The 12,629-nt window shown below is 53.6% G+C and overlaps 1 protein-coding gene across 3 annotated transcripts in view; it reads right to left on the minus strand.

The window, feature by feature from the left end:
* The window catches only part of TNFRSF21 (TNF receptor superfamily member 21), a 31,185-nt gene extending 19,032 nt beyond the window's left edge, over window positions 1-12,153 (minus strand). The window contains exons 1-3 of one of the 3 annotated variants that reach the window (XM_083830402.1): window positions 11,861-12,153; window positions 7,039-7,693; window positions 4,598-5,095 (exon numbers count right to left, since the gene is read on the minus strand). In XM_083830402.1, the coding sequence (XP_083686528.1) occupies window positions 4,598-5,095; window positions 7,039-7,693; window positions 11,861-11,920 (1,213 nt within the window). In that variant the 5' untranslated portion in view covers window positions 11,921-12,153. Of the gene's footprint in view, window positions 1-4,597; window positions 5,096-7,038; window positions 7,694-11,261; window positions 11,283-11,860 lie in introns of those variants that run through there. The other 2 variants (XM_083830404.1, XM_083830403.1) reach the window with 2 other exon arrangements.
* Window positions 12,154-12,629: the final 476 nt, after the last annotated feature.

Consider the following 12,629-nt stretch of genomic DNA (forward strand, 5'->3'; position numbering starts at 1 on the left):
GGTCCCCGGTCTGCTGGCAGCAGAGCATCCCGAAAGCCAAGACCTCAAATCCCAACGCTCCTCGCCTCCCCAGCATCACCTCTCTGCTCCCCGCTCTGCTTTCAGACGGGGCCTCGATACAGAGCCGTTTCCAGCAAGGGCTCTTCTACCTGCAGCCAAGCCCCAGCCCTGCTGCAAACAGCTCTGCAGCACGGCTTATTTCTCTTGATTATTTAACCAGAGGCTTCCTGGCTTTGGTCACGCCACCCACTGCAATAATGTGCAATTACCAGACTTGAAGAAGAAAGCAAAAAAAAAAAAAGTGGCATCTCCTGCCAGGCCAGCACTGCCAAGATCTGCTCTTCAGTCTTTCAGCTCCAAAAAAATCACCAAATCCTCTCCTTGCCTCTCAGCACAGCATTTCAGGCAGCTTCTTCTATACACAGGAGGGTTTACCCCAAAAGACCACTTTTTACGCAGCTCATTTCACTCCTTGCCTTTCACCCGCTGCTACTCAAGAGGTGGAAGTCAAAGGCAACACTACCATGAATTTCTGAAAGATTATTTCAAACCCATCCTCATGTTCAGTGCAGACTGCTGTAATTCTTGGAAACCCCAGAGATTGCAAGAGCCAGGCTTCAATTCTCTATTTTTTTTTTTTTTTTTTTACAAAAATTCAATTCTCTGTTTTTACTAAAAGGGCTCTGCTCATTCAGTTCCTCACCTTCGGAAGCAGCCGAAGAAAGGGAAGGGGGATGTGCTAAAACAGAGGGACTGTCTGGAAGAAAAGGTTTCCAGTAGGCAGGGCAGGGCTGCTCTCGGTCTTCCAAAAGAAAGTCACGCCAGGTTAAAACCACTTCCCTGTACCCGCGCTAACAATTAACCACCACATCCTTTGGAATTGGTGGGCAAAGTGCCCTTCCCCTTCCCATTCCCACCAGAAGAAATGAGCCAGGTGAAGCAGCCGGAGATCCAACTGCACCATCGGTACTGGTCCTCATTTAGATCCCATGAAGGGAGACCTGGGGGCTCTGGGGAGAGCCAAAAAAGCCCCCACGGTGGAGACAGGCGCGGGGACGTGCTGGCGGTGCTAGCTCAGGCCAGTAGGCACTGCAAGCTCTTCCCAGACCTCTGAGCCATTTAACCCGGTGAGAATCGCTGGCGTTTGCTGCCTTAGCTGGAACGTGTCCACGCTGAGGGCACGGCTCTCGTTTTAACACCAGCCTCCCAAGCCACCTCTAATTTTAGGTGTACGCTGTTATTTAAGGCACATATTATGACCGGGGGGAGCTTGGGCAGTAGACACCTGCTCATGGGAGGATAAAGACAAGCGAAATGCCCCCAGTAACAACCGCTGTCGAGGATCGCAAGCGCATCGCAAATATTTCAGCAATTCGGTATCGAGTGCCATCAGGAATGCGATTTAAGCCACTGCTTCCACTGGGGTCTGTCAAAGCAGCAACAACATGGGCAGAAATAATTTAACGCTGCAGATCCTGCGTGCGGACGAGTTAATTACAGTATTATTACAAAAAGACCCTTGAAAAAAAATATTAATAAAAATCACACTCCCACCCCCAAATCCTCTTCTCTCGGGAAGAAGCCCAGCCCAAGCGAGATGCCTCTGCTCCAACACTGAGCACTGCTAGCGCTGCCCTGACCATGCTACACCAAGCTGAAAGGGATCAACACTAAAATCTTCCAAAAAAAAAAAAAAAAAAAGGGCAAAACCCTTGAGGTTGGCCATCCTCTCCAGCACCACCGGGCTGCACCTCCACAAGCACGGCTCCTCCGTGCCAGGGCTGGGGCACCAACATCCGAGCACGTCTTCCCTTTCAAAGGTTAAAGCTGTTTACTGAAAGGATTACGAGGGAGGAGCTGGAAAACTAGGAGGAAGCAGGGGGGAGACCGTGCGCAACTCTTACGTAGGCAATAAATGCCCCGACACCCTGCTGGAGCAACCCCGCTCCTGTACAGGTGGGGAGGTCACCGGGATTTCCTCTCTGCTATGGTCTTAAGCTCATTTTGGGCTATGTTGACCCTTGTCTGAAATTTTGCTTAAGGAGGCAGCCTGCAAAGCATGGTTTGGGTACAAGGACTGCTTGAGCAGCAGAAAGATAAGCCATGGTGCTTCAGCTCTGCAGTGTACCTTGGCTGCACGGCCAGCTGTTTAAAAAAAAAATAAAATAAAAGGTCAATTCTGTTTTACTGTGATTCCTCTCATTTCAAGTAAATGAAGTCTTAAGAGCTAGATCTTTCAACACAAAAAAAAAAGAAAAAAGGGATTTCTACACCACCGTGGAAAAAAAAAATTACATATCTGGCACAGTGGAGCACCACCAAAGAGGAACTAATGAGCAGGGCAGATCCAGCTAAACAGAACGCGATTTAGGCAACGTCCAAGCTGCCCTTAAAGCAAGACAAAGCATTAATTGGTTTGTGCTCGTTCTGCCTTTGCAGCAAAAAGTTCAGCTGAGGACATGTGATGGCAGGAGCAAGCCACGAGGCCACCTGGACAAGCAGGCACCGGCGTGACCGCTGGGAGGGTTGTGCAAAACCCCACCAGGAGCCCTGAGGAATGGGGAATTCATCTCCAGATTGGAGGGGCCGATCAGATACCGGGCCAGTTCATTAACCAAGTGCTGTTTCTGCAGTTACATCACCTCGTTTCCCAAGACGGGGAGCGGACTTAGCAAACACGCTACGAATTTGATGCACTAGCTGAATTCAGCTGTTCAAGGATGACAGAGGAGACGTGTCCTGGGAAGCAAAGGGTGACCCAGGAATTACACCGTCCCCCAAAAGGATGACAGGATCTGCGAAGGTGGGGTTACACCCGAATGGTCTCACACAGCCTCATTGCTCACCACGTATCGCCTTATCTTATCTGCATGGCTTCTTTAGCCTGACTCATCCTGGGTGAACAAACACAGAGCCCTGCCCAAAGGGAGCAGATGTAGTGCAGGCACTGCAGGAGGCTTCTGAACCACCAGGTCAGGAGCCACAGCTGGTTCTGCCCAAAGCAGCTGGTTTGCTCCTGCATTGGATCTCTTCCCGAGCTGTACAAACTCAACCCCTGCTCCGGGATGACAGCGTTCACCACTCCAAGAAAAGGAAAGAAACAATGAGAAATTCAACCAACCCAAGGGAACTGGTAATAAAGATCTTGGGAGGGGAAAAAAACAGACTACAGGTTAGTAGCAACCAGCCCCTTTTGGCCAATGAACCACAGCTGAAGAGCTGAATTCCCTGAAGCACGCACAAATAAAGATATTTAGTAGGTTCTGCAACCCTGCTGCAGATCACTAACCACAGCCCAGGGTCCACGCTTTCGGTACCACCGATTTTACGGACAAAGAAGTGCGGGCCTTACTGGAAAAAAGATGTTGGAACTTATTGCAAAGGGGAAAAAAAGCTCAAGAAACGGCACCCCGGGAATTCAAAAGAGTTAAAAGGAAACTGATAAAAAGCACAAACAGAAGAGAAGGCACAAAGCTAATTCCATCACGGCCTTATTGGTTCTGCAAATGCATTAATGAAAGCAAACAAAGTGTAGGTCTGTTAATCAGCAGGAAGGAGAGCAGAGTACATAACAAGACGCCCTGCTCAAAGCCTTCTCTGCTTTGTACTTAAGCACCCAAGGATGACTGTCATCAAGCACTGATCTCTCTTAAAACCCTCAAATCTTTTCTTTCCAATCTGCTCTTCGCTTGGGTCCCCTTGTTAAAAGTGCTTTTCTAAAGGTTAACCCGTGAAGGGATGTTTAGTTATTCCTTAGTCCTGTCTTCAGCATAAGGGGGTCGGTTCTGCCACGGTGGCTGTGCGGAGGTAGGACCTGCTGGGGAGACCACAGCCACTCGATGCTCACGTTCATGCCACCATTCATTTATCATTGACTTTTACGAGCCCCCATTTAAGGCCCTAACAGTTCACCTTTAACTCTCATTGAAAAGCAGATAGCAAGTTTTTCCACCAAAAGAACAGAAAACCCCAAGAAGCAAAAGATTCCCCAGTATCCCCCAGCGCAGGGAGCTGCGCCCACCCGTGACACAGCCGCTAAGGATAACCTCCCTCGCTCCAGCAAAGGAAAAGGGCTGGGGAAGGAAGCCAGTGGTCAGGATTTCAGGCCAAGAACCTGAAATTGAGGTGCTGCCAACGGGCGGGGGATGACTCAGCCTTGCAGAAACAGAAGGGGTGAGGGAAAAAGGACAGAACAAAAGATAATCAGACACATGCCTGAGTCACTGGGAAGATAAGGAGGGAGAGAAAAAGAAAAGAGGTGGAAGGGCAGAGATTAAAAAAAAAAAGTCGTCTTTTGAGATTTTCCTAGCAAGGGGTAGGTGGGAAGCAGAAGGAGAGGAGCTGAGGAGAGCAGGTGATGCTCCCTCCATCAATCACTGCATCAGGAATGGGGAACGTGCCAAGGGAATGGGGATGGGGAGAAGCCAAGGATCAGCTGAGAGCTGGGACGTGTGCTTGCCCTTTTACCACCGGGCCCAACGTGCCAGGAAAGCGACCCAGCCACGGGGTGGCCCATCCAAAGCACCACGAGATCGGAAAGGGGAGAAGACGCCACTCCCCGAACCGGCCGCTCCAGCCCCCGGCCCGTACTGCTCACCGTGCCCATTGCAGTAATAGATCCACTTCTCCCTGTTCTGCGTGGGGGTGGTGGACTTCTTCATAATAGCTTTCTCCACAATGGCACTGGGATCTTGCCTCGGCCCCTTCTTCAGAGTCCGTGAGCTCTTCCTGACGCTGCAGACCACGATAACCACCAGGACCAGCAGCAGGAAGAGGACGATCATCCAGGGCAAGTGTTCGTTGATATCGAAGTGCTGGTGGACGTTCTGCTGCCCTCTCCGGGGCGGCCTGTAGGGCATGCTGGACTTCTCGCCCCCTGCCATCTCCAAGGCCGGCTGCTTCTCCAGAGCTTGGCTGGTGTGCTTGTGCCGGTAGCTCTGCGCCTGGCCGGCGGTGCCGGTGCCCACCAGGCTTCCTCGGGCACCCCCGGTCTCGTTGGCCAAGGTCTGGTTGTAGTCGCTCGTCGGCACCGTCGCGCCGTCGGCCGCGGGTGGAGAAGGAGAGGGAGCCAGGTCGGGAACTGAAGAGTTCAGACCTGCAGGAGGAGAGGAGAGCTCAGTGTCACGGTGCTGGGGAGGTGACACTGTGTCACAGCACGGCCCGAAACCCCTCTGAGTGTCCGCGCGGCCTGCAGGCCTAAGCCCAGCACCAGGCAGCGGGAGAGGGAAAGCCAGACCTTAATTTCACCTCTATATCAGACAGCTCCTGCTACTGAGTTAGGTTCGAGATAAAACTGACCCGGTTAATACCTAGCGGCAGCTCCTCAACAAAAAGGAGCGATTAAAAGCACATTGGCAGTCTGCGTTTGATCCAAATTCAGCATTTCTTAGAAAACCCACAACTTTGAGGCAGTTGGCTTTCTTTTCCTAGCTTCACACTGATATTATTTTTTTATTATATTTTTATTATATTATATTTTTATTATATTATTAGCTTCACACCAATAATGGAAAACTTGGTATATGGGCTGGGAACACACACGAACGTTAGCTTTACACCGACAATGTAAAACTTTTTCACATGTGTTTCTAGCCCAAATAGTACTAGCTTTACATCCATCATGGAAAACTCGGTATTTGGGCTAGAAACACACAAATTCAGAGGCTTAGTATCTCTCAACCAAGTCTTGTCAAAGGAGCATAAACATTTTATCAGCACTACAATCAGGCGTGGATGCATCAACTCCAAACCAGGTTTCTGAAGTGACTGAGATGACCCAACTTCCTCCTACGAGCCACTTTCCACTTTTATTGAGTTTTCTTATCAACAAGCAGCGCCTGGTGAGAAGAGGAAGGGCGCTGCAGCGCGAATTAGAGCCTGCTCTGGAAACTTGGATGTGAAGATGGTGTCTCATCCCAGCTGAGCCAGAGCACGGGTGTAACCATCTGCGATGCGAGAAGCCAAACCGCTCTGACGAGGATACAAACAGGGAAAACACTAACTTTTATCCGCTTGTCTATGGTCAATATCAAAGTTCAGGGAACACCCTCCTTTCCTCTCCCACCAACGTCACGCCGAACTTCTCATTTGTTAGGTCCCGCAGCCCTGAAGCCTACAACTGTCAGCACCTCCCTGCAACTGCATTTACTGGCTCAGGTGTAAAGGGCATCAAAAGTTGCCTTTTGTTGTTAAAATGCAACATTTTGGACACTACCAAGGAGTGCTGAGCAGCAGCTCACACAGAGCCCCATAGCACCCAGCCACGGCTGAAGCATCTTTGCTAAACACAGCGGCACCCTGCCCATGGGTTCTCTGCCTGGTCTCCTACCCCAGTACAGTCACCCAACAAAGAGCATGATATGTCATTTACAATTAAGTGACAGAATGGGGAATTCAAGCTAGTTTTCCCCACCAGTGATAATTAATGCAAGCCTTCCAGGTTAAAGAAAAAAATAATAGCACAGCCTAGGTGCAGTTTTGGCAACGGTCCCCATTCAAGCCAGTACAGTGATACAATTCAGGGCAAAACCTAGCAGGGAAAGCACAGGCAGAGAAGCAGCAAACCCATCAGGAGACCAAGCAAACCCATCAGGACACCCAACAAACCCATCCAGAGATCCAATAAACCCATCAGTGTGGTGGAGAGAAGCTCCCCTCTCCCCTCGGGGCTTTGCTGCTGCACCCACTCCCTGCTCAGGTTTGCCATAAACACACCAAGACTTGTGCCAGCACAACACGTGGATTGGAGAAACGGCTGGGGAACACGATGTCCTCTTAATCCAAACAGTAGGACAGCCAGAAGTCCAATCAGGAGTAAAGTCTCAGGGAAAACATTATTAAGTGTGGTTTATTAAGCATGGTTTAACACAAGCAATGGCAACCTGATGTACTCCAGAGCCGCGTCCTGGCCAAAAAAGCGAAAGCACCATCTGCACTTGAGACCATGTTGCCCTCCAACAGCCTAAAAACAACCATGACCGAGGCAGGAATGCGATCCCACGGCCGAAAACACAGCTGTGTCTCAGTGGTGTGCATTACCTTTGGGAAGATGAGCGGTCGGTGGAGCCTCGTAGGTCTCTCCACCTGCTTCTGCGTCCGACGAAGCCAAAGACGTGCTCGGCAGAGACGCCGGAGAACCGCAGACGTTGTCGCTTTCCTTCGTCCCTGGCTTGACCACCACCATGTTCTTCCCGAAGCAGTCCGTGTAGGTTTTGCACTTCATCACGCTAGAAGGCACATCAGAAAAAGTACCACGAGGGCACGGCTTGCACCTCACGTCTTCCGTCTCGGTTCCTTTCTTGCGGACGCCCCAGCCGACCGGGCACACCGTGTAAGGGACGCAGGTATCGTTCGTCTGAAACGTACCCGACAGGCAAGTGCACTCGCGGTCGGTCAAGGCAGTACAATGGGTTTTCTCAATCATTGGCAGTTCGCAGGGTTTTCTGCAAGGGTGGCATCGCTCTATGCCGTTCTCGTGCTTCGTAAAAGTCCCGTCCGGACACGGGCTGCACTCCCTTAAGGTGCTCTTCGTGCAGTGCTTGGACACGTAGGTTCCCGCGGGACACTTGTCGCAGATCAGCTCCTGGTTGGTGGCACGGTCGAGGTGGCGGTACTTGCCGGCGGAGAGGCTGATGGCATTCTGTTCGGAGGTCAGCTGGGGCTGAGCGCCGGCGCTGCCGAGGAACACGAGCAACTGAAAGACAGAGGCAAAGCGTTAGTGCATCCGGGGCCCCGGGGCCGAATTCCTTCTGGAGAGCCAGCCCAGGACAGGACCACCAGGGACATCCCAGGACCACGAGGGAGGTTTTGCCCTCTCGAGGCTGAGAGGTCCCAGCAGCACCCAGGCACTTGCCAAGAAGACAAAAACGACGCAGGTGGTGGCTCTGACCCGCGGGATTTCCTTCCTCTGCCTTAACTTGCGGTGGCTCAGTTATTTGCCTTTTAAAATAAGGCAAAACAGGATGAAATCTGGGCTGGCGTGCAGTGCCGGGTGTGTTCTCAGCCCCTCCGCCCTCCCACACCCCCGTGCAAGGGTAAGGTTTGCTTCAGGGGTTCTGCTTCGAGCCTCCCACATCCAAATCCACTTGAAACCAGATTTATTTGCAACAGGAGAGGGAAAAAGGACGCTATTCCTAAGCTCTTTTAGGGGCTCCGCTGTAACTTAGTTCCTCATTGCATCAGATACAGGTAAAAGGTCTCACGTTTTTACACACTGAACGCACCCAGCTGGGTTTGGCTACATGATGACTACGGATCTGTTCACCTCCACCTATTTCTAGCCCCATGATTTTATTCCCTCCGGTCCTTTGCGTCAGTCCCACGGGGCTGCTCCTTCCCCAGGAGAAGCCCTCTCTCCAGCAGGGCCTCCGCTTCCACCTGGGAGACCTCTGGACCACGGAGAAGCATCGGTTAGGCCAGCAGAAATAATGCAGGGAGAACAAAAGGCAGCTCGAGAAGAGCTGCCACAACCTCATCCGGCATGCAAAGCAGCTGGAAACGCATCTCCAAACAGCAGCAGGCTGAGTTCAGAGGGAAGAGGACCGAGCTAACGTTACAGCGGGTTTCCAAAGGTGATTTCTTACATTAAGGTGGGCAGACCACCAACCCTAACGCTTTTCAACCGAGCGGCCGGGGACATAAATCACTTTGCTAGGCTATACGGGACCTTGCTCTTGCTCTGCTACATATCCTGGGCTATCAGCCAGCAAGAATATATTATATATATATATATAAAAAAAAAAAAAAAGCCTCCAACAACATGACTCTGCAGAACACACATCGCAGCAGAGCTGCAAGCTGCGCCGCGTCATTTTTGGTGCAGTCTCTTGCTTCCTGGAAAACACATGCTCTGGCAGCGCAGTTCTGTTTCACCTGCTAAATAATTTATGGCCGAGGATTTGTACAAAACACTTCAAGTCCTTTTTTTTTTTTTTTTTTTTTCTTCCCCTCCCTCCTGAAGCGGCAATTACAGAGGCGGCGGCGGCAGCAGACAAGCCTGCAGGAGTTGACAAGGATCCTGTGGTGGCCAGGCCAATTACAGCACGTCAAATTAAAACAAAAACAACAACAAGAAAAAAAAAGCGAGAGGCTGCTCTGGCAGGCTCTAACGGCTCACCCGACGCATGTTCCACCCCCCTCCCGCAAGACACGATTTCACGAAGCGCTCGGCTCGCACTACAGAAACCTGCCACCCGTAATCTCCCTGACGCAACCGCGAATTAGCTAAACCAGATGCAACAGGATCCGGCCTCCCCGGGGCTCACCGGTGCCCTACGCGGGGCACACGAGCCCGTGCCGGATCCCGGGGGGGGGCACCGGGAGGTGCGGGACCAAGGGGGCTCTGGTGCATGCGCGGCTCGGCGCTTACGGACAGCAGCGAGTCGCGGCGGGGGGAAGGCTGAGCAGCCTCGAGCATCCAGGCGGGTGTCGTGAGGATTGGTGCTTCTGGTCCCTAAAAATAACCCGCTGCTGGGAGCGTGCGGCCGGCAGCGCTCGCAGCACCGCGAGCGCCAGCCGGGAGCGGGAGGATGTCTCCGCCTGGAAGGATGGCCGCCGCTTGGACCCCCCACAAGCGACAGAAGAATGGAGCAGGGTCTCCTTAGCCACTGGATTCCAGTTCTTTACTCCAGCACCAGAGCATACAGGGCAACAAAAAAAAAAACACAGAAAAAAGGAGCCGGTGCAAGACAACCCTGGTACGACCAGATACCAGCGCACTTGGGTTTGGTGCTGCTCCTTGTGCCCACAGAGCATCCCCAGCCCAGCGCCCACGTCCCTTCCCTGCTACCCAAACCCCTTCCAGCACGTGGAGGACTTCAGCTGGGGAATGGGTTTAGATGTGGGAGCCCCAGAGCCTGGCTACAAGCTCCAAGCCCTGGAGCTGGCGGCTGACGCAGGCGTGACCCATCTTACTGCCAGCAGCCCGGTGATGCGGGCGGCACCTACGCAGCATCGCCATCGCCACCCTCTTCAGCTGCAGCCACGCGTTGGACGGACCCGATGAGCAATTTGCACGGACAGTAGTTTGTAGGGGGCTACACGCCTCCCAAGCGCACGTACGTGGGACGCGGCAGGGAACAGGCCAGCTCGCGCAGGGGCAATATCTGCTCCTCGGCCCCGCGAGGCTGCCAGCAGAAAGACAGAAAGTTGGCGAGAAAAACGAGCGTTTGGGTCCGAAACGGGGTGAGTTTGGGTTGAACATGGTGCCACCCCCTGCTGCTGCTAGCCGGGGGGGGAGGGGGGGGAGCAGGGCAACGGTAAGCTTCACAGACATACAATGCATTCAGTAGAAAATGAAAAGAATAAAAGGGACTTAAAAAATTGGAAAAAAAATAATTAAAAAAGAAAAAGAATAAAGAAAAAGTAACTAAAGGCAGCTAAATGCAGCGTATGTGACACTGGTAGAGAGGAGCCGGAGTAGAGGCACAGAGCTGTAAGTGAGCAGGGACTGACAGCACCGAGCTGATAACCTGGGAACTGTTTCCGAGTGAAAATAACAGAATTTCCTGAATTGGTCGAAATCACAGCTGGCCCACACTCCCCACGGCAATGCCTCAGCCCAGGTCGGGCTGCACAGCTCCCCTTCCCGAAGGTCAGCTACGCTCTCTGCGCAGCACCTCCGGGAAGGCATTTGTGACACTGAAGGAAGAAAAACAAACAAACAACCCCACAAAACGCCAGTAAACAGATCCAGAAGTTTGATGGCAACTTCACAGGGATGAGCAACCCGTCTCCTGCCCTGCGCTCTGTGAGCAGGACCAAGTTACTGACTCCGAAAAAGCCACCTGGGACGAGGGTCTTGGGGAAGAAGGAAGCGAGTTTCGCTTCTTTAAGGGCGCCGAGTTATTTTCAGCCGGTTTGGGGTTTAACGAAACCGAGAGCCCGGGACTCGGTCAACTCAGCAGTCCCATTGCCACGGCTGAGGAGGGCAACAGTGACAGGGGAAAACGCCAAAACAGCAGCACAGGCGCCCGGTCCCTGCGAAGGGGAACTCGGTGGCTCTTCCCGCAGCACGCACCGGCCGAGCATCGCCAGCTGCCACAAGCCCGCTGTGGTCAAAGGAAGCCCCCCCGCAGCCCCCTGACCACCTGGGATGCACGAGCAAACGCCGATCCGGGCGGCAGCCACAGGAGCATCCCACCCACGACCTTGCCGGCAAACGGGAATTTCGCCCCACGGCTCATCGGGTCGCACACCCACACGCGTCCAGGTCGAGGACGCGCGTGCACGAGCAACGCTTGCCTGCGTACTTGGATCCTCACCTTCATTCCGGGAGTACGCTCCGCTTTTATCTACCCATGTACTTGGACCAATTCGATTTTTCCCCAGGGAAAAAGCAAATGGGGGGGCGGGGGACCCCGACACCGCCAAAGTTTTGCTTCTCGTTCCAAGGGGCGATGCCGCTCCCTGGGCAAGTCTCGCCCCGCTGCGGCTGCCTGGCGTTTCCCCAGTCCCCGCAGCCCCGCAGCAGCTCGCTAGGACCCACCTGGAGCCCGGCAGGAGCGGCCGCGGCGCCGCTTACACAACCGAGCCGCAGCGCGGACCCGCCGCCCCCAAAATCCCCCCCGTCTCTCTCTCTCTCTCCCCCCAAAATGACAGCGTTTCGCCCCAAAGCGCCGCTTTGCCAGGGTCCTACGTGGGATGGCAAAACGGGGCAGCCGGGGGGAGCTCGGCCTCTCTGCCAAAGCAAGGGGGCAATAAAAAAATAAATAAATAAAGGGATGATGGAGGAGGGGTGGAGGATAAACACCCCAATAAACACCCCCCGCACCTCTCACGACCCCCGGGAGGCGCAGGCATCCCCTCACCTTACCACCCCCCCCCACCCCCTTCCGATCTCCGTATCCCCCCCAAAACTCACCGAGAGCAAACCGGCGAGCACTGAGCACGCCGCGGCGGGGCGGGGGGCGGCCGCCCCCATAGTGGCCGGGGTAAGGGGAGGGGGGTGGCCGCAGCGAGCGGGGGTGGGGGGGGGGGAGCGCGGGCGCTGCCCGGCTAACGGCGCTGCTTCATGGGGCGGCGCGGGGCCGGCAGCGGCGGCTGCTGCCCGCGGCGGGGGGCGCCCATGGTGGCGGGGCCGGGGCCGAGGCCGGAGCCGGGGCCGGGGCCGGGGGGGAGCCGAGGCGGGGGCGCTGCCGCCCGCCGCGCTCCCACCTGCCTGCGGGGGCTGCCGCTGCCGCGGGGCGGCGCGCACGTGGGGGCGGCGCGCCGGCGGGAGAAAGAGGCGCGCGCGCGCGCCCGGGGAGGGTGGGCGGCACCGCCCTTTGTGGCGTCACCGGGCGCGCGGGGAGAGGGCGCGCCAAGGGCGCCCCCTCCCCGCGCGGCGCGGGAAGAGGAGCGCGGCGGCGGGGAGAGGGGGGGCGAGTGGGAATTTGGGGAGCAGGGGGCTTCCGGTAGGGTTTTTATTTTATTTTATTTTATTTTATTTTATTTTATTTTATTTTATTTTATTTTATTTTATTTTATTTTATTTTACTTTATTTTATTTTATTTTACTTTATTTTACTTTATTTTATTTTATTTTACTTTATTTTATTTTATTTTATTTTATTATTTTATTTTATTTTATTTTATTTTATTTTATTTTATATTTTATTATTTAATTTTATTATTTAATTTAATTATTTTTT

Source organism: Anser anser (assembly GCF_964211835.1).
Source record: "Anser anser genome assembly, chromosome: 3".
Taxonomy (NCBI): Eukaryota; Metazoa; Chordata; class Aves; order Anseriformes; family Anatidae; genus Anser; species Anser anser.